General features: G+C 41.3%; 1 protein-coding gene across 6 annotated transcripts in view; it reads right to left on the reverse strand.

Moving 5' to 3' along the window:
- Nucleotides 1-676: 676 nt before the first annotated feature.
- The window catches only part of pax7a (paired box 7a), an 84,432-nt gene continuing 62,370 nt past the window's right edge, over nucleotides 677-22,738 (reverse strand). For 4 of the 6 annotated variants that reach the window (XM_039756184.1, XM_039756182.1, XM_039756183.1 and 1 more), the window contains exons 8-9: nucleotides 15,818-16,067; nucleotides 677-2,823 (exon numbers count right to left, since the gene is read on the reverse strand). In XM_039756184.1, coding sequence (XP_039612118.1) covers nucleotides 2,708-2,823; nucleotides 15,818-16,067 — 366 coding nt within the window. In that variant the 3' untranslated portion in view covers nucleotides 677-2,707. Of the gene's footprint in view, nucleotides 2,824-15,809; nucleotides 16,068-22,738 lie in introns of those variants that run through there. The other 2 variants (XM_039756186.1, XM_039756185.1) reach the window with 1 other exon arrangement.

The raw sequence follows: 22,738 nt of genomic DNA on the forward strand, positions 1-22,738 counted from the left end.
AAAGGCATATGTAGTACAAGTGACCATGTTTATATACCCAAGCCCCCATCTCATCTGCAATTATAAAACAGAGGGGATAATAAACCTGTTCCGTTACATGGCCAAATAATCATCTGAATTGGCTTAGGAGGTCTGGTCTCTACATATAGTTAAACAAAAATGTTTCAAATACATTTTTCAGTTATAGTTAGGAAGAATTGTAATACATGATGTGTGTCTGTTTCTTCTCAGGCCTTTGGCTAAAATCAAGTGCAAAATGTTTTGAGTGTGGGACTCATGTGTTCTGCTTCCCTGCTGTATAAATATGCGTGATGGTTGACTTGCTGGAAGGAGAGCCTCTTTTGCATCTCCTGCAGTTGGCTGCTTGAGTAAACCTAGATACTGCAATTGTATTTTTCTTTTTATCGTGTTCTGGTCACTGTGTGGTTCGTGTGTTTGATAGGTTCATATTAATTCATTCATCTCACATCCCAAAGGCACGTGCTGGATAAACAAAAACTCTTTGTTTCAGCCTGGGATAGACTCCAGCTCTGTGCGAGAGATCTTATGATGGAAAATGCAGTTTCAGAAAATGGATGATTGAATTGTACCATAGCCAGCACTGGCAGGACATTCAACCTGCACATGCTTCTACCCACAAATAAAGACAGGACACATAAGAAATAGAAAATCCCCATTGACACTCTTCATTTTCAGAGATTTAATGGGTATAACAGTTACGCCAGTGTTACAGGTAAGACACCACAGGCTGCAGGTAGTAAATGCCGATTACAAATTGCGACTAATCTAATACTTCATACAGCAGAAGCAGAATAAATTATGCCATGATAATATACATACATGCTGAACATAAATGTAATAAAACATAATGCACATACAGGTAGGCGGGAGGGAAGTGGCAGCGCCCGGGCAAGTCACATAGTGCCTGAAATTATATGATGGTGAGGGGGTGTGTATGAGGGGGTTTGTGGTCCCTGATAAAGGGATCAATGGGCGTGGGAACATCTGTATCGCCACATAGCCCTGGAATTAAAGAAGACCAAAAGGTGGGACAGCATCTGTGTTAGTTAAGTAGCCACATCATGCTTTGCAGGTGGTCTAAGAGGGGCAGAGATGTGGCAATGTCTGTGCCACTCAAAACATGTGGAAATCTTCAGTAAGACAGTTTGATAGCTGTGCAGGGAGGGAATCAAAAAAAGGACTAGGTTAGGTTAGAGTCTGTGCAGGTCACGTAATCACTTCTCTTAGGCCCTGTACAAGGCTTCAAGGGTTGTGGCAGTGTGTTGGACGGTCATAGAGTCGTTATAGAGTAGGTGGCATGGCAACATTTGAGCGACTTACTTAGCCCTTGGAGAGCCGTTTTTATGGTGCTGCATGGGCCCCTCACACAGCCAGGGGTGTATCAGGTAGAGGCGGCGGGCTAACAAGGCATTGTATAGGATAGTCACATAGTGCTACAGCTATCCCAGTGCCAAAAGTGTAGGGCGCAGTACACAATATTAAAAAAAAAAAAAAAAGGAAATTTCTATTTTTATAAATATACACAGTTCAAGCATTTCGATTGTTTATCTGGGCCCAATATGAACTAGGGACCAGAATTTGTGGTCTTCTCTTTTTGCGTCAGCAACACAGGTCTGTTGGAGGATAAGTTATTTCCAGTTCCGCCCCAAAGCTTGCAAAGCCTTGTGCTTCAGGGGAGGGTGGATGCAGAAAGTCCAGTGGAGTCCCCGGCTCCATGTTACAAGACCTGTGGCCGCTGTGTCCACAGTAATTTGCTCCCAGTAGTAACTGCAAATGTAAACATAAAACACTGTTTGTTTGCTTGCTCCTCTTATCGATGTGATGGTCCCAAGTCTGCATCGAATACGTTGTCCCCCTCCTTTCCATTCCTGCTGGTGCTGCTCTGTCTCTTTCCAACAGACCGTAACGTGCGCTTTATTAAGGAAGGGAAATCAGACATCACCGATGCTCTCCCTACGCTCTCTGTTTTAGTATAAAACATAACCTTTTTAGAAACATACACAAGTGGCTACTTGACAATGACCTTTAGAGGTAACTATGCAGGCTGTGTCCAGGATTAACTAGCAACGCTACACAAACATTGGATATTTACTAAGAAAAAGTACTTTTTAACATTTGAAGGGATATGAATGAAGTTTAAAAACACACAGGAGCACAGAATAAGTTTCCCTACATGTAGGCTTGTGTCCGTGCTGTCTCCCTGTTTCTGGGGCTCCTAATTGCTCAGTGCACCACCACTACTAGAGGCCAAATTCACGAAGGAAAACGTGCTGCACTCCTCAGCTCTGCCAGGAAACTGGGAGGGTGAATGAAATCCTTAACAAATCCGGCTCTGTGCTCTAGTGCGTTTTACCACAGGGTGGCATCAATTTTGGATTCCACCTCACTTCACTCGCATGCACTTTTCTAGGAATGTTTCAGTAGGTGGTCTCTACCAATTTGAACATTGTAAACGTCAGAACTGGCCGCTGCGGAGGTCCATAGTGTGCCCTCTGCCTCCCATTGGGTCCTGCTACCATGGCTTGGTCAATGGGGCATGGGTTTTCCGGAATGTTGGCAGTTTCTAGAAGAGTCCTCAGTTAGTCGGCCTTGTCTTCTCCTGTTCCACCAAGGATTCACACATGAGTAGCCCTACTAGAATGGTGTAAAGCATATGTGGGGTGGGCAGGAGAATGTTCATTCAGAATTAGTAGGCCTGTCCTGTTTCCACCTGCAAGAGTCCGAGAACAGCCGAGTGCTCTCCCAGCTTCATCCTCCTCTGTGTCGACAGGCTCACGTTCTTGGCCAGGTAGTCCACAGCAGCTGCAAAGATGGACACAAAAGACAATTAACATCACAACCCCCTGTTGATCAGCCACCTTCCTTTCAGACTAATGTTGCCAGTCCCACCGCTTAAGGCCTCTTCCACTCCACTACTGGTCACTGCCCTACTACCACCGTGCCCTGCCATCTTAGGCTGGACTCAGCACACAGCTTGCAGCAGACCACTGGGATCCAACCAGCACTGCACCCCCACAAGCCTCTCAGTGTCTTTTGGAAGGCGATCGGTGGGGGGGACCAGCTTTGCTGCATGATGTGTAAACAAATTTTTCCTGTCAACATTGTGTCATCTTTTTAGTGCCCCAAAGGGGATCTCTTCTTGAAAGAAATTTTTATTAGACTTGTCATTTCTATTTAAATTCTCTTCACGCTTCTCCTGCTATCATTTTCATCATTAAGCACAAGTGATCTCTGGGAATTAATCCCACACCCTTTCCAAGGGGTTTGTTCTGCATACAGGCAGACAGTGTGCTTGCAGAAATGGCACACACACACACACGACATGTCAAACAGACACCAGAAACACCTCAACGGTGATGGGAAAAAATACACTGTAAGTGTGGAGATGGCCGCTGGACTTTTTATTTAATTTGAACTTTTGATTCTCAACTGCAACGGTGGAAAAACTAATAAAACATCTAAATTAAGAAAAATGTTTTTTGTACTTTTATCATATTGAACTCACAAGTTAGAATCAACAAGTAACTTAATAAACATCAATGTACAGTGTGGGGGAAAGTAGATCAATCAGAGAAACACCAATGCAGACATTAGAACATTAGAAAAATTTAGACAAGAACAGGCCATTCAGCCCATCATGGTCACCAGTCCTATCTACTTAAATCTTCCAAAGAACATCAAGTCGAGTTGTGAAGGTCCATAAAGTTCAACTGTCTGCTACACTAATTGGTAGTTTACTCCATGTGTCTATGGATCTCTGTGTGAAGAAAAACCCTCTAATGTTTGTGCGAAATTTACCCTTAACAAGTTTCCAATAGTAGGGGAATGCGAAAACTCCATAAACACATTGACTTAAAAAGCATTTGAACCTGTTCTCCTGGAGAAGTGAGGCGACAGGCAGTGTGAAAGTAAAAGGAAGCCAAATCACAACGGTTATGTGGGTGAACACGAAGCAGAATGTGCTACAGGTAGATGTAGGGATGCTCAACCTGAATGCTTTGACTTTATCTGCTGCTGTCTTTGTTTTTGGAGGGGGTATGGCAGGGTCATACTTTATAGATAAAGTCAACCAGCTCTACAAAATATAAAGTGAGACATTAAACACTAACTGGGGGGACCTCTTGGAATAATGAGCAGCTATGAACAATCCTCACTAACAAGAAGAGTGACTTAGAGAGTGCTGGATTAGGGAGCTTTAATTTTTTTTATATATTTTATATCTTTTTTTTTTTTATAAAAATCACCTCTTGCACCTTAGTAACAAATGTATTGTTATTTTTGACCCAGCAGGGGAAATGTGAGATAAAATAAAATAAAATAACACAATATCAAATAATGAAGGAAGTTTCTATACTGTAAAAAACTGCATACTCTCTCAAGTCATGTGGAGCAATGTCTCCATTCTTCCCAAACTATGACAAGGCCATGCGTCTGCCCTATTCTTATACGACCAAATTGTCATTTTTTGTAATTGTAATCCAGAGAAGAGTGCTGGTTTGACTCATGGCATACTTACTAAAACTCTAAGTCTCCAAATGTTATTTTTGCACAAATTCAAAATCAAAGCCCTGGGTAAGTTACTAACTCTGACTTGGTCCTTTAAGAATGAGCGTGGGTGGGTGAGTGCATCAGTATGCGCTGCGGTGGGCACCTTGCCTATTCTTGCCTTGTAACCTTGCAGTCAGGATGGACTCAAGTGTCCTGTGATTCTGAATTGGAAAAAGAATGTTGACATGGATGGATATTCAGAAACATGGTTTTTCTTGGCTTAACATCATATGGAAGCGAGTTTTCCAAACTTAGTAAGGCAAACTTTGGAAAATGACAGCACATAATTTACTGGCACAAAAGTGTCTTGAAATGGGCCTGGGAATGATGTGTCTTTAAAGCCGTAATTCAATGGTCAGGACAGGCATCTTTTAGTGCACATCACTGCCGTCCTTTTCTTTTTAGTCAGAAGTGCAGGTGTAGCCCTTGTTTTTGGTTAGACCCCCTCTCTCCCCAGCCCAAGTATATTTGATGACAGTTCATTAAACGCACTAATTATAACCCATGTACTTTCACATCCCCCTAAATTAAAATTCTGGCTGCACCCCTAAATGTTCAGGAGATGTTCTTTTCACAATTAAGATAAAATACTAAGCAAAAGGAAACTAGTAACAGAAGATGCTGAATTGGATTTTAATACTCTGGCTTTTCAGCAGAATAAATGTAAGCGTTAATCAGCTGCACACAAAAGCTACAATGAGATGTACACAAATATGCCAATTAGTTTGTTCACAGGCTAACACAGTAAACGACATTTCATTGGGGGCTTATCTTCTAGAAACAAAATGAATAAAGAAATAATTAGCTCTCTGTTTACGAGATTATCGACATACAGCTGACAGTACTGTGGTAGTACAAAGATAAAAAGTCATTGGAAAAAGATTTTCTTCAGTGTCGAGCTGCTGCGTTTGAAGACTTGTTTGCTTCAGTATTAGCTGCGCTGCTAAGCATGGTGCATCTTACTAAATTAGTGGCCTTTACATGGAACCTTTCACAGTGAATCCAAACTCCAAAAAAGGCGTTACACAATGGAGTGCAGCACATGTTCTCACTGACACAGTTTCAGTAGATGAAGGTTATGCAGTATGCCCCTCTTTTAGCCTTCGTCGGGAGATGGACTGGTCGTGGAGACTATTCAAAGTGGGCTATGCTGTCAGGCCAGAAACTGTGAGGCCGAGCAAATCAGTGAAAGAGACAAGAGACGCAATGCTGACTGAGCACATGATCCTTCTAAATCACAGGTCATTGCCTACCACTCTTAACTGACCACCTAACTGAATCAAAAAACGAGAAATGAGACACTGACAAGGGATGAAATGGAGAAAAATTCTTTTTCAAAGAAAGAAAAAACGTAAAGGAGGCAATGCAGAGGCATTGAGGAATTTAAGGGGCATCGACTTGTAACAAAAATAGCAATTTCTGAGAAAAAAACTGCAGCGGGGTGAGAGATTAGGGGTGCTCAGCTTGGCAGCCTATGATATCACACAAGCCAGGACCATTCATCAAAACACTCAAATTAAAAGAAATTTGAAAATAATATATATTAGGCTGCAGTCGCAGTGGGGAAGGGACTTTAGTGTAACCATCTGCTGTTAAAAAAAGACCACTCACAGAAGACTTGACTTTGATTTTATTTCCTCTAGTTTAAAGCAGTCAATGTTGTAAACTGTTTTGTGCTTTATTTTACTGGGATGGCCTCTTTCAATCACTAGGGGAATGAAGTTAACATTAAATAAAGCAGTAAAAAGAAGTTTAGTTAGGACTAAAACCCAACTTTGCACTTGTGCTGGAGCCAAACAGATTCTTCATTTTCTATCACGATTCAGTTTAGTGCAGCATCTGCAAGGCAAGGCAACTGCAGGAGTCCTGGAGTGTCAATCTGCGTGGCCTGTGTTTTTATGTCTCTCAGTATGCTATGTTACTTATAAATTAATAGAGAATGTTACGTATACATACACTGAATAGGGAACATGCAAAGATGGTTGGTGTCCGGTTGACTGTGGTAGGTGGGTCTGGACAAAAGTCTAGGGCCAGTTTTTGATCCTTAGTGGGATGTATAACTTTATTTAATGTAATGTAGTGCATGTTTAATTTTGTTTTGGCTTTGTAACTCTGCTTCAGCCCTGCCACCTCATGCTGCTCTGTCTGACATGAGAACGAGTGTACGGCACAAACCTATTTTATTAACTTATTATTTTTATTAACTTATTATTTATGATTTTATTAACTTATTATTTTTATTAGTTATTAGATATTTGATGCTTATATCAAAGGAGACTTAAATGTCATGAAACGTTAAACTGTTTGCATATTTTTTACAGTTAGAACACAGACAGATTAAAGGAGGACTTCAGTATTTCCAGAGTTGATTTTTTTTCTCACTAGCACGGCTAATGCCTTGGTTTCCCCCAAAAATCTGTTCTTGTGTTATTAAATAAGGCATTATATATACATTAAAAATGTGTCTCCACCATGAAGTTACAAGAATGCTCTAAGATGCCCCTGAACAAACAACAAACAAAAGCTTTAAAACTTATCGAACATGTCCACTTCAAAGAAAAAAACATTTCCGAATTCAGAAAATTCACATCCACATTTTTGTAGTATGTTTATATGCCAACAAATTGGACATAATTCATTTTTATCACTGATTCACGGCATTATCTTCCCCAAGAGGTGGATTCTCACGTGTTTGCTTCTCTCTTTGCTCTGATTTACGTGGAGGGAAATATCACATAAACAGCTGTCTACAAACTGGGGTCACACATGTGCACGTGGGAGACACCTTATGGGCTCTTTTGGTGGTAATTCTTCTCTGAGCGCCAGAGGTTGGTGCTGTTGCCTGATGCCTTTTATCTTTCTCCTTCAGCAGATTGAGAGCCAAACCACCCATGATGTCACTTCCTCCTGAACCTGCCTCTAACTGGCCCAGGAGCATTGAAAACTGGCTCTGTCGCCATCTTGGACAGTCACCGATGAAGCTGCATCTAAGAAGACGTTTCCCATGTTTATTTTGTACCTTACTGTATTCTCCTGTCTTCAAATGTACAGGGAACACAGAGGTTTTAAATGAGACAGCGGAGGAAAGTCCACATGTGTTACAGCTAACAACACTGCATGTCAAATAGTAAAGTTTAGGTTATTATAAAACAGCATTGCCATTCTGTTATGGAGGAAAGTTTTGTAGAATGTGATAAAGTAATGTGGACTTTAGGCTGTGGCTTTATGATCTCACCAAATCACTTAAGCAACGTGTATGCTGACTTTGCCATCTTGCTAGGTACCTCCTGTTGCTGTAGTCACATCACTTCCATCGTGTTTTTACCAATTAACATTGAACGCAATAACACATGACAGAAGGAATGACTCAAATCTGACGCACTACTGTACAATATCCTAAAGTAAAGCCTATGTCTAGTTTTGTAGCACAATGTTGTCTTTTAGTTAAAATGTTTCAAAATTACACCACAAGGGATGTGACTTTGGAATGATAAAATAGAATTGGCCGCATTGTAACATGCATGTCTTTGGGTTTTGAGAGGTAAGCCAGAGGACCGGAGAAATTCCCACACAAACGCCGGCGAATGTTCAAACTCCATACAGTCAACTGGAGCTTCGTGCTCTTGCAGCTAACAAATTCAGTTAACAGGCTTACTGTCTGATCTCTGTGACTTAATTTGAATCTTTTAGTTTAATTCTGGAAAACGGTCAACTGTTGATCTTTGATGGCTGGAAAATCATTTCTATCAGTGACAGCAAGCACAGCCTGGCATGGCAAAGCGGACTGGCCCCAATTCATGTCTGTCTATTACAGCAAAGGCCTTCATCCTCAGTAGCCATTACTGTACATTTTGCACAAGTGCTGACCTCTTGCTGTGAGCCTTGCTGTAGTAAATTATTCCCTTTCTGGTATCCTTAATCTGCCTCTCCTTGTGTTTTCTCTTGTTTTCAGTCAGTTGCAGCTCCTTATTTTGACACACAGTCATCTTTACAGTCAGACATATTGATGGCATAAAATGAGAATGTTTTTGTCTGAATGATTAGAATAAAATGGGTTGAAATCTAAATAATCAAATTTAGACCTCAGCGTTAATGTTCACAGTACAGTGAGTCCATCTGGGTTCTGTTTACATGCTGTTTGGTACAGGATTAGTACAAGCAGTGCTAGTGTTTGTGATGTGCCATCTGTTGGATAGAAGAGACCCAGCAACCAGACAGACACACAGACAGACACACAGACACTTTTAGGATCTGGATATGCTTTTGCCTGAACAAGCAAATAGCCTGTGCTGAAATCTCACTCAATATGTGGTTGCACTGCACAATTCACAAAATGAAGTACAAGAATTTACATCACTATGGAGAGAAAGAAGGAGGAATGAAATAAAGAAAAAAGTGAGACTTGTTCGAAAATTGTAGTGACTAACAAAAATGAACTGTATTTGTGCACATTTTAATAAGGGTACTGTCTCAAGACATTAATAATCCTCTGGAGTATCCTTAGCCACAAATATAGACAAATTGAATACATTTTAAGGTGTATGTTGGTGCCCATTAAACTGCCTTTGTAAGCGGAATGACGGGAAAACAATAAAAGAGAGTTAAGATCTGAAAACTAAGGCAAACAAAATCTGAATTTCCTACGAATGTAAATCTCACATATTGCAAATCTACTAAATTAGAATAATAAAAGCAAAAAAGTAGTCCATTAAATAATGAGCTCATTTAAAGGTAAAATGCATCCTTTATTGTGAAACAGGTTAGAACAAGAACCTAACCCTAACCTTAACCTTAATTTAGTATCTTTAATAATTTAATTGCTAAACAAGTATTTAGGTATATGTGTATATTTATATATGTATATTATATTGAGTTCTTGTCGGAGGTAACATTATTTTAAGTATACTATAGTCTTAAATGTATATAGCCCTCTATAGCATTAAATAAGAATAAGATTAAATGTAATTAAATTGTAGTCCCCACATTTTTCAAAAGGTCTTCACTGCAAATGTCTCGGCCAAGTGCTGTTTGATTATTTGGACTTGGACTTAAGTGATAGACCCTTGGCACTATGTCCCCTTACACACCCGCATTTCTACTGAGTTGTAACTCCATGGATTGTGAAAGGGTGGACAAGAAAGTTCACACAGATGAGTGATGAGCGAGCCCACCCAGAAGATCACAGGGCAGTCTGAGATGCACAGCGCCAACGCCAGAGTCAGTACCATTAACTGGGTTTAGATATTTACCATGAAGAAAAAATGACACTTTAATCAGAATAAGATACCCTCAAGCCTCCTCTCCACTCCTCATAGAAAGTCATTCTGCTTTCATTATTCTCTATCTTACATGCCATTTTAAAGCATCTCCCTATTCTGGGTGACTGCGATTTTTCCAAATGTTTATTATTTCAAAATTATGTAATATTTTTGTAAGTAGACAGTTTGAAATTGAGGAAGTAGTAATATTTGTGTGTGCAAATTTTACTTCAGTCATGCTATGTGGAAACGATGAGCATCTACTGCTACACCTCAGAAAATTCCTTCGTTTGTCTTGTCTTGAAGATCAATGGTAGAAGACGAAGCTTTGTCTTGCCTTCTGTAAGTATATAATAAAGAATTTAAAAAAGCTAGGAGAGACGTGTTCCAGCAAGAGTAGTTCTATTTTACATTTTTTTTAAATATGAATAATTTAAAAAGATGGAAATGCCAACATTTACACAATGTTTTTAATTGGTAACTTAATTAAATTTTAGGTCATTTTGAAAATGAATACTTGGGATGGAAAATAATTATAAATCCAAACTGATTTGGGATTTGGAAAGTGATATATACTGTGAATTCTGTAAGTATCCAGATCCCTTCATTTTCTGCATATTTTATTGGGTGGAAGATTTAATTTTAAAGGGATAAATTTGCCAGTTTTGACTCTCAACCTACAGGCAATAAACCATAATGACAAAGTGAAGTTTTCAGAAAGTGAAAGTGACATTTTCAGAAAAAGTTTGCAAATGTATTTGTTATTAATCAAAGACTGAAATCTCTCATTCATAAAAATATTTAGAACCATCATCCTGTACTTTGGAGGAGCCCCTTTGGCTCTTACTACTGCTCCGATTCTTTTTGAGTGGGCCTCCACAAGATTTGCACACCTGTATTTGATCAGTTCATCCTACTGTTCCTGACAGATCTTCTCAGGCTTTGTTAGACTGGATGGGAGGCATCTACTACCTGTCATCTTCAGGTCTCCCCATTGATGTTCTGAGGGGTTTAATGCTGGGCTTTGGATGGGCCACTCAAGGACAGTGAAAGAGTTGTCCCAAAGCCACTCCAGTGTTTTTTTTGGCTGTATGCTTCGGGTCATTGTTTTGTCAAAAGGTGAACCATCGCCACAGTCTGAAGTCGCTTGCAGTCCAGTCCAGTCCTGTCTGGCTGTCCCTGTCACTAAGAACCACCCTTATCACATGATGTTCCCACCACCATCACACTTCACCACAGGGATAGTACTGATGAGCATTCCCCAAAGAGTTTAATTTTTGTCTCATTAGATCACCAAATCATTTTCCTCACATACTCAGAGTCCATTAAATGGCTTTTGCCTAACTCTGTACAGCTTCCATCTAACCACTTTACCATAAGTGCCTGATTGATGGAGCGCTGCTGAGATGGTTGTCCTTCTGACAGGTTTTCTTACCTCAGCAGAGAACTTCTGAAGCTCTGTTAGAGTGATCATTAGTTTTTTGGTAACCTTCCTGACCAAAGTTCTTCTTGCCCAGTTACTCTATTTATCCAGATGATCAACTCTAGGAAGGGTCTTTGTGGTTTCGAATGTGTTGCATTTCACATTTATAGTGAGCGCCATGCTCCTGGGAACTTCCAAAGCTTTAGAAGTGTTTTATACCCTTGCCCTGATCTATGCCTCACCACAATTTCATTATGGAGGTCTAGAGAGAGTTCCTTAGATTTCACGGCTTGGTTTTTTTGTCCTGACATGCAATGTGGATTGTGGAACATTTACACATGAGTGTGGGTCTTTCAAAATGATGTTCAGTCAGTTCTGTTTGCCACAGGTGGACTCCAGTTGAGTTCTAGACACATCAAGAATAATGAAAGCAAACAGGACGCACCTGACCCCAATTTGCAGTACCACAACAAAGTTTCCAAATAATTCAAAAAAAGAGAGATTTCTGTTTTTTTAATTAACACTTCAGTTTGGGTACTGAAAACATGCATCTCTTACTCATTTACGTTTCTATAACAAGACCTTAACAGAGGCTTCTTTTGGTCTTCATGACACTAATAGAACATCAGTAGATCGGTTATTCATTTCTGTGCAGTGTGGTACATTGACATGATGGTATAATGACTTGTTAATATGAAGGATTCACAGGTCTTCCACTAAATATGGGATATCAAGAGATATGTGTCTCAGTTAAGCCACCCTCAGACCACTCAAAAGTGACGTTTTGTAAGTAGGCTACATTGCAGAGTTGAATAAACACTTAACTGCTGCTCTGTAAGTGTTATAAAGACCAAAAGAAGTATTTGTTAGGGTCTTATTATATACTAACTGTGTAAGTCCGTGCTGTAAAAAGCCTGGACTCCTAGAAACTGTTGAAATCATCAGAAAAAAAATTGAAATGCAGAGTTGGTGGTTTCGTTTTGCGGATGTACTCGCCCCTTTTGTCTATCAGTGGCTAAGTGAGTTTCTCTCCGACTCATTAACTTGGGACAGCCTTGCCAGCTCTTTGAGCTTCATTGCTGTAGCCTCGCACTTCCGGGCTGGACAGACAGACACACACTCTGCCACGTGTAGAGGTTTATATATAAGAAGTATATTACATAAGAATAAATGAGGAATAGATGCATTTTTGCAGTATCTAAACTAAAGTGTTACTTTGAGTTTTAATAAATAAATAAAGCCTTTTTGAAAACAAATTTTCACTTTATCATTATGGTAACTGAATGTAGATTGATGGGCAAAAATGGCAAATTTATCCATTAAAAATGTAATCTACAAAGTGTGCATAAGGTGAAGGGGGCTGAATGCTTTCTGAGTACACTGTATGTTAAAATTGTGAACGTTCCCATTAACATCAGTATACTGTAGAAATGGACTTTCCATTAATACTTATAACGTGATTCTGTATGGTGCTATGGTAGGTTGGTGGTTAGCATGCTGCTGTTTCCTGGATTCAGTGTCTTGGGTTCAAACACTGTGCCTGGTTGTTTCTGTGCGGACTCTGCCCGTCCTTCTCAGGTCGGTGTTGGTTTTCCTCTCACATCCCAAAGACATGCTGATTAGGTTTACAGGCACTTTTCAAACTGGTTGCATGTGTGAATGGGCTCTGTAGGGCACTGGTCCACTGGCCAAAGCTTTTTCCTGCCTTGATCCCAGTGCTGCCAGGATAGACTTTAGCCCAGCGGTCTTTAACTCATGGAGGGCTGCAGGTTTTCATTCTCACCATTTTCATAATGAGTGATCAGATTTCACTGATAATTAAGTCTTTTGTCTTAATTTTAATTGACTTGCTACATAAGACTCAGATTACTTAATTGTTTCATTTTGTTAATTAGCAGCCAAACAATAATGAGATACAAAACAAGCCAATACATGACCAGCTAACCAGTGGCCATCACACAGTATCTGAAAATAAAGAAAGGTGAAGGTCTCAGTCATGCTGATCTGCTCAGGTTCACAAAACATTTGGATGGTTCTATTAGAAAATGAAAATCAATAATTCTTGAAATGACTGCTGTGGCAGATTGAGAGCAGGAGCAAGTCATGAAGTTAAATAACTGGTTTAATTAACAACAAGAATCGACTTCTAATTAAGAGACTGGTTGGAGTTTGAGACCCGACTAAGCTGGTCATCTGTTGAACTCACTTCTGTTTTGGTGCCATTTAAGGGAAAAAAAAATAAAGCAATTCATAAGACCAAATCTGGAAAACAAGTCAATTAAAATGAAGGGAAAAGGAGTTAATTAGCATTAAAAGCTGATTACTGATTAAGAAAATAGTTAGAATGAAAACCTGCAGCCACAGCAGCGCTCCAGGGCCGGAGTTGGAGACCCCTGATCTAAGTCTATTGAACATGAATTTCATTAAGTGGGGCTGAGAATGTCATCCTATATTATGTAGTTCTGCTTCCAGGTAATCAAACACCAGTTGCTGGCAGAGTTTTGGAAAATACAAGAACTGCTGAGTGTTAATTTTAAAATAAGTTGTTCATTTATCTAACTTGACATAAGCATCATTGTGATGCTTCACAACATCTTGAATGAACTTGCCTTCAAAAATGTAATGCTCTATAAAACACAAACCCAACTTTAGTACCTGGGATGAAACAAGGACGGGTGGACGTTCCACTGTGAAGGCAGTGTAGACAAGTTTATTAGATAGATAGATAGATAGATAGATAGATACTTTATTAATCCCAAGGGGAATTCATTTGAACCTGGTTACACAGAGTTGCAGTAGGTGTTCTAGTAGTGTGAAAGTGCCATATTTTGGAAAAACAAGCAGACTGCCTTTACTGAAACAATAACTGTGCAGGCTTCCAGAGATTTTTAGATACCAGAAGGATGCACTTTATATAAAGAGACGCCTAAAAGTTTAAAATGGAGACCACTATTGGCTGTTAAATCATTTTGCTGTGAGCATTCCATATTAATGTTGTTCGATTAACTAGAAACAGACCCATCACTCAGACTTTGGCTTGCTGTTTCAGTATTCACAATTGGTGGCTTGAGGTGCCATATGACTTCCTCTGTGTGGACCCACAGTGCTCTTGTGTCATAACTTGTTTTGAGCCCACATCTAGCGGGTTGATTCCAGTCCAGTTGTGTGCCTCCACAGTACACAAAGCTACAACCTGGACTGAAACAAAATCATTTAACAACTTACTTTGGTGTGATAGTTTGACAGCAAGTCAGGTATTTGATAAAAGAAGAATTTCTGAGCATCAGATTCACTGATAAGTCTCAAAAAGGATCAAAAGGGTGGGCAGCTGTAACCAGCTATTAGTATGTCCCCTGTTTCACTCTCCTTTTCAGTCTGGTTCTGCAGTCCCCTGCTTTCTCCCCCTTGGTTAGTTCAGCGCTGTGCTTTCTTTTTTCCGTTGTTCCCTTGCTCTATGTTCTGGTTGTCACGCCTGCAAGTCGTTCTAGGGTGTGACTAACACGTCACCCGCGGGCTCTAGCTTTTCTCAAAGTATCTGGTATCGGCATTTGGCTGCAGATTTTTATCAAGAGCACGTGTCTCCTCACATCCAGAGGCAAGTGTTGGGTCAGGGGCCAGCACATTGGGGAGGCAGGTATTGATCAGCTCCACTGCGCACAAGGTTTCAATTTAATCGCACAAGTTAAAGACATTAGAGCATTTGATTGTGGAGAAGCCGAGGCGAAAGAGAGCAGAGGTCAGAGAGGACAATTCAAGGGCATGGCTGCAGGAAAAGGCATTTGCCAGAGACAGAGGAAGCACCTTTAACCCTTTGAGGCTTTGAGGACTCTGACCCACAACAATAATATTATTATATATTATTACATATCACTGGACTGAAGCTGCCATTTAACCTCTTGAAAAGTTGCAGCACAAAAGACTAAATAAGTTGGGAAGCTGTTGTGGAGACAAGGAGCTAATCAGAAAGGAATGAGTGAGCATGCACCTCGGCAACGCGCTCGAACAAATCCCTTCTTGGCGATCAGGCAGGATTTGCAAGATAAGCTTTAATAGCTTTCCTCTTGGAAGAAAGGAGGTGCGAGTGGGAAGCTACACGCATGATGCTGCACATAATTTTTCATTTTAAAATCCAATTCACCTTCAAGTGTAAGGAAAGCTAAAGCGACCCTGCGGCTTCTCGAGGGGCTACTATAACTTCCTGCCGCTGTGCGGCGCTGAATGGTGTACAGGTCCTTCAGAGGGTGTAGTTGAGCAAGTGGTCCTTCATGTGTGGAGATGCAGGCTAATTACACAACATCTCATTAGATACCTTCTCAGTGGCCACAAAAGACTGCTAAATCAAAGGAGGACTGGCTTGAAGTGAAAGAACTTCAAGCTCAGAAGCCCCATTACAGTACTTGTTTTTATTATGTTTACCATGATAAGAGAGTGATGGACTTTACGTATAATTAGCACAGTGAATGAGTAAGTCTAGTTGCTGAAAGCTACAAGTCACAGCACGCCATTAGTGGTGCATAAGTATAAACATTTGCCTGACAGACTGAATTAACAACGATGTTCTACTTACTCTGCCCATACTGACTGTACTGGTATCCTGCAGTCACTGGGTCCACGCTGTAGCCAGTAGTGCTGTAAGTTGGCGGACAGTAGGACTGCGATGTTGGTAGGCTGTCCACAGCCTTAATGGTGTCCGAGCGTTGGCTGCAGCTGGCTGAGATGCTGTTTGAGGAATCCAAGCTGCCATGAAGTGGAGAGATGGAGAAGTCGTGTTGAGGCTGGGGTGCCACTGCACTGGGGTTACTGAGGATGCTCATCACCTGAAGAGGTCAAAAGGGTAAGGTGTCAGAAGCGAACATTTACTAGACTGACAGACCCGGTGTGCCCAGCGGAGACACAGTGATAAGCAACACAAAAGGCAAACATGCCAGAGCGCTTGTGGCCCCGGGCCGATTTGAGGGTACATGCCTGGAGAACACATAATCTCTCGTTGTCAGCTGCAAGGGCAGCCTACAGCTTGTGCATACTAATGGTTCCAGCAGATTCTACTGGATTATATTTTACATAAAGCCACATTTTGCTCTGTATCTTGTCACACTCATTTGTACAACTGGATTGGTGGCATTTTTTAATGAACAGATCATTTTTAATGTTATTTTTGTGTTCTTCTAGTCACAGATCTGTTAGGGAACCAGGGTACATCAGGAAGCCACCAGCAGCCAAATGGAGCTCCAGGTTCACACATACTCATATACAATGGGACAGCCATTTCCCTTTAAACCCTGACCTTCTGTTCATATCACTTCTGAGTTCTAAATATGGTTGTGCTACATTAAAAAGTGCTGGAACAACAGAATCAGATCTTCAGGCCCCGAAGGGGAGAAGTGACACTGTCATAGCTGGTGGCATTTCAAGGTTTTGCTCAGCTCTCCCCTCCAGTTTAAACAGGTGATTGTCAGAGAATGACACAAAATGGCTCCTATTGAGAGGCCTGTCTTGGCACTGAAAGGTGAATAATTTAAATCCTCAGATTCACCATAACCTTTCTGACATCGATTAAAGTTGCAGATGGAAAGCCTTTCAAGTCTTTGAGGTTCTTGCTGAATAGATGTGCACCACTTTTCTATTTATTTCCTGTACATTTCACAGCACTGACCTTGCTTTCTGTACACCAGACTGCACATCTGCCTGAATTTGGATAAAATGTGACAAAGAGAAATATTTTGGTCACCTGACTGTGGACATCTGACAACATAAAGAGTACATTGATAGTGTTTGATCGACAACAGGATAGATATGAGAGGCTTTACAGTATCTCAAGACTTGACAGCACATATGGTGGACAGATGTAGAATGGGACCCCCCAGCTGCAGTGCAAGAACAGTACATAATGATCAGCAGCAGCAGAGGTCCTTACTGGTATGAGCATTAAAGCACGTGGTCACTGGAACTTCACATACAATGTGCTGCTGTGAGTATGTATTATACTTTGTGGGCCAGCACCCAACAGCATGCGCTCACACCCAGCATGCAGTTTGTGGGTGTATGTTGTGTTGGCCAACACCCCTAAGAGCAGGTCAGCCAATGATTTTCTGCCCAGACCATGAGTTCCTCCCCCAACCCATCTGCATACCAAATTTCCAAATTGCTCAATTGTTGCTTTAGCAGACTATAAGCACCTTGTCCATTTTTTAAAACGATTCTAGTATCTTTACTTCTAAATCATAAGCGGCAGCAAAAGAAACTCTGGGCAAACTTTTTAACCTTCATTACACTGAGAGGAGTGTTGAGGTCTCAGCACTTGCTTTTATAATCTATTTCCTTGTGCTAAAGAGAAATCAATAACATCAGCGCATCTGCAGTGGTTTATCAGATGTGGGTGTTAGATGGAGATACCGAGAGCTGTCACTCAAGCCAAATGATGCAGAACCCCGGGCTGTCCTACCACGTCTGAGGTCTGACAACACAAACAGCCACTAGCAGCATTAGTCGATAGCACTTAACGTAACAGTTTCTCCCGTGCCTTGTTTGTAGTTGGCTTGAGAGCACAGTGTCTGTGTAGATAATGCAGCCAGGGCCCAGTTTAAAGGACAGAGCCTGAGGCTACCCCCCCTTCTCCCAAAGAGATAGATTACTTTATAAATAATAGTCAAAAAAGTAATTAATTCTCTCAACTTCTGAGCCGTCCACCCTGGAGCTATGTAAATGTAAAACTGTAAAAAGATACAATGTGCATCCTTTCAGATAAATAAATAGAGCATTCATGACACAAAGACACTGCCTTTTATAAGATCTTCATTTCCTTCACTGTCAAATTACATATTTTTCTGGTGGCTTAAATGTTGCATGAAACAAATTCGTATGTTAAAGAGGCATTTGCTAAAGAAAGGAAAACTTCTGAGCTAAAGTTTTAACTAAATTAGAATTATATACTTTGACTAAAGAGAAACACTTTCTAAGCACAAAGAGGAGGCAGCATGTAAAAAGTGAGGTGCATATGTCCATCCATCCGTTATCCAACCCACTACATATTAACTACAGGGTCATGGGGGTCTGCTGAAGCCAATCCCAGCCAACAAAGGGCGCAAGGCAGGAAACAAACCTTGGGCAGGGCGCCAGCCCACTGAAGAGGTGCATATGTAGGTCTGCTTAATCGCTGCCACCAGACACATAGAAGTAGAGACGGCTGCTAAGTGTACATATTTCCAGTCATTCATCAGTCCAGGCAATCAATAAGGAGTTGTCCACTCAGTCAACTCACTTTTTCCATTCCAGGATCACAAAAAACCCATAGTTTATCCCAGAAGCATTCTGCACAAGGTAGTAGTCTAGCATGGGCAGGATGGTAAACCATCTGGAGATAACTGGAGAGAACAATAGACCATTGGAATAAGCTATTAAGCGAAAAGTGTGGTAGACAGTCAAAACAAGACTTGTTGTTTTAGAAGAAATAAGTATGAAGTAAGGACTATCCAACTTTGTTGGGCTGAATGGCCTGCTCTCGTCTAGATTGATCTAATTTTCTAATGTGCAGCGCTCTGCACTGTGGGCACTAGTTTACAAACTCAAGATAAACATGAATACACTGGCACACAGGACACTTGCAACAAAAGATGAACTTCAATTCCTCTCACTCTATCTTTGTTAGATATGAGGACTACGTTTCACTAGGGACAGCAAAGCCCAGAAGTCCTTTTGACCAGTTTGGCCAGAGCTGAAATTCTGATGATCACAGAAGGCATAGATGAAGCCCGCTACCATTAAAACTTGGTTGTTGACAGCTTGGTAGCAAACAGGAAAAAAGTATTTCTATCTTGTCTGGAGTGAAACTGCAGTCAAGCGTGCCGAGTGCATCCCTGCTACCATAACCCCCTGCGGACACAAGTAATGAGAGTGCTGGGAGTCTGCCAGAGCCTGCTGCACTGCTTCCAAACAAGATTGTTTAAGATCTGTCTTGGCCTCCTCCTCCTCCTCCTCCTTTGGTTTTGTTGTCTTCTGTAAAGCAGCCGAGTGAGCAGCTTTTGGTACTACAAAGAGTCCTGCTGGATGGCACAGGCCTGAGGGTGAGTCCGCCTGCACAGTGCACTGATAGGAGCCGTTCCGAACTCTGCAAACCTTAATCTGTTAAGGACTGGCTTAAGCACTCTGTTACAGACACCCTTTTATTTAAGTGAAATTAAATGCCCCTAAGAGCTACCTTCAAGTTAGAAAAGGTCATCGGGCTAAAAAAGAGTTTAATTGACTAAGAAGCATGAAGGGAGGCCGGCAGACCGGATTTGGCCAGAGATGCAGCCTGCTAATTTTGATGGCCAGGCTACTTCTGCTCTTGTTGGTGAACAAATTTCACACAAAGAATTGTCTCGGCTGTGTTACATGTTAAAATTTAAAAGTATAGTAGGTTATGGCGTCCTAGAGGGTGCGAAAATTAACATTGTTGGGCCAGTGAGTGAGGGGTATGCAAAAGAAAGTACTCCGGCAGCCTGGGAAAAAGAAACTGTCTCCAACGAACCAGAGCTGGCGGTTGACTTATGAGTGAGAAATCTCATATGAGGAAATGTAAGTCATCCATCTTGGGCCTTGAAACTAAGAGAGTGGAGCTGATTAATACAGTCTTAGGTGAGGACACGTCCCTGTCTGTAAGTGAACAGTGTAAGGATGGGTGGCCATTGAAAGAGCAAATTAACTGCTAGGCCTGGGCTTATTCCAGTAAACAGAGCTAGTGATGCTAACTTCTACATGTCACTTGAAGTAGTGTGTTTAGTTAATGACATCAATTCAAATAAAATGACAAGAAAAAGGGGTTATCATTCAGCTTAAAGGGGTTTAAAGATGCCAGTTATTTCAAAAATAATACTTACAAATATTTGACAGAATAATGGCGTGCCTGTGAGTGTGCCTAGCAAGTCCTTGGCATCTCACCCAGAAATGGTTCCTGCCCTATGCCAGTGGATTAGAGATGGACTTTACTGCCTGTGACACAGGGATGCCAATCGAGTTTAGAGAATGAATAAGATGGAGTCTCTGATGCCTGAGAATATTCTATAAAACTTCTAGAACAATTTTTGGGCCATATAAGTGATGCATCTTCAGTCTAAATCTGAAGAAATTGAGGGCCATTTCTTTTGGGGCAATCATCATTCAAGAAAACATTCCATAAATGGAATTTTTACAACTTACAAAGACAAAGCAGAGGGGAACTTGTAGAGATGTCTTTCCATTTGTGAAGTTTAAGAATAAGATAAGATATTCAAAGTTTGTCTCTTTTGGAAAATTGATAATCGATAGTGAGGCGAAAGAGGAGCGTCAGATACAAGGCAACAAAAATAAAACAATAGGGGGAGCAGAAATCCAGTCATGCATTAACCTGCTTTTTTAGTACAGCCAGAGCCTATTCAATCAGCAAAGGGCACAAGCAAAGAACCAACCATAGTCAGGATGCTGTCCATCACATGGCAGTCTTACGCACACCGGGTCAGGGTACACTTTTCCGTTCAATGTGACATTTTGTGTGGTGATTGTGGGAAGATATCATAGTCTAAGAAAAAAAAAGGAAACTGCACACAGAGGTCCCTCCGGTGACAATTGAACTAAAAACCTTCTGCTGTAAGGCAACAACAGCCATGTCCACATGAAAAGAAAGGTGAGATTGGATCCTATTCAAAATACGGACAGGGTGGCTAGTTGTTCAGGACTTGCTGAATATTTTCCTTGTAACGTCTTCACGCAAACTTTTCATCCTATTATTGCAATGACGTCTATAGGACAACTATAGAAAACTTGAGGATATTTGGAGGAGGTGCCTATGAGGTGGTCGCTTGCTTTTATTTTTTAGACATTTGTTAGTCTAGGCAGATTTAGTTCTACCTGAATTTCTTAAGCATTCTTTCCAGGACACAGGTCCCCAAGTGATAAGCAGTGTCACTTTTCAGAATAAGAGCCTCTAAGTCCATTTCTTAACAGTAAGCAGAACTGCTTGCCACATAGGATGGACTAGGAGACAACTGGGGTGCTCATTTGAAAAACAAAATGACTATTTAAACTGATAATGATGATTGCATAAATTTAATTAGCATGTTTTGTCACGCCGGAAGCAGCAATGTGTAATTAAGGAATCTCTTCTGGCGCTGCACACCCCTGCTCAGGGCTCTGATTGGCAGGGAGCAGATGACCGCAATGATTTCCTATCTGAGCTGCATGTCACGCGACTAATTGGCTGTAGCACGTTAATCGAAAGTGAAAAGTGATGCCCGCCAGCGGCTGGTCCATCATAAAGCCCAGGGAGACCAAGGGTGGGAGGGAGGGATGAAGAGGGTGGCGGACAGTTAATTGTCTCCAATTAGGTGGCAGATTGGTGATGACAGAATCTGGGCTTTGACAAGCTGGGTACAGATGAGAGCGATTAGCAGATGACAAAACAAGCTGTCACTTCTCAGAGAGTGTTAGCTGATTCAAATATTTTGCATGCAGTCCATTAACCCTTGGTGTTGGTTGTTGCTGCCTGGCCACGCTCAATGCTATGTTTGCATCCCATTCTATACCCTGGAGTCTATGATGAAACCCAGACTCTCCCTTTTTCTTGGTGACACCACTTTGATGCCCCTAGCTTGGGAGTTTCTGCACAGGAAACCACAACTTATGATGAGTCTGGTTAAGTGGTCCATCATCTATATCTGCTCTTTCTTAGAGGTACTGCCCACACCATCCTGCAAGGGCTGCCCTCTTGTTCATGTTAATTTGCAGTATCCACGTAAAAGGAATAAGATTATCTGTCTGTACATGGTCTTGTTTTTTTTTTTTTTGTTGTTATGTCGCTCATTCTTTGAAATCATTTGAAGGTGAAAGTGGCAGGCAAGTGGCCAGCTCTCAGTCTCGTCGTCACCGCCCCTTCTGTGTGCTCAACAGGAATCTGCAATTCCATCTCTGATATCTGCCACCTTTTCTGTAGTGGCCCCCTAACCAGAGGTTAATGTCCTTGATGGGGATGCAATTGGAGAGAGCGGCCAGTGCACTTTGCTCATTTCTCTGCGGTAATACATCACTTAGTGGAGAATAAACTGCAACCCTACAACACCTATGCACCCTCCTCACCACACCACCGCAGCACAAGCCTGGTCTCTTGCTCAGGTTATTTCTGAGGCATACATTTTGTAAACTGAGCGTTGCCTCCACGGGGGCAATGAGAAAACCACAAGGTGGATGGGTATTGGTGAGGGGGGGATTCAGTTTGTTTGCGTATAACAGCAGGGAACAGGCCAAGTGAAAAATGTCAGGTCAAATTGTTCTTGACAGTGTTAATATCTGCACCTCATAGCGATAATTACATGTAAATAAATAGTGAAATAGCTCTCAGCTGGAGACGCAGCACTCAGGCCCGGCATCACACTCGGCAGCTGGGGACACAAGCAGCTCCTATATTAATATTTTATTGGAAAGAAGCCTCATGAGCCTCAGAGAGGAATAATGCTGAATGTACATTTGTGAGGTGGATGGA

The sequence above is a fragment of the Polypterus senegalus genome, chromosome 6 (genome assembly GCF_016835505.1).
Source record: "Polypterus senegalus isolate Bchr_013 chromosome 6, ASM1683550v1, whole genome shotgun sequence".
In the NCBI taxonomy this organism is placed as follows: domain Eukaryota; kingdom Metazoa; phylum Chordata; class Cladistia; order Polypteriformes; family Polypteridae; genus Polypterus; species Polypterus senegalus.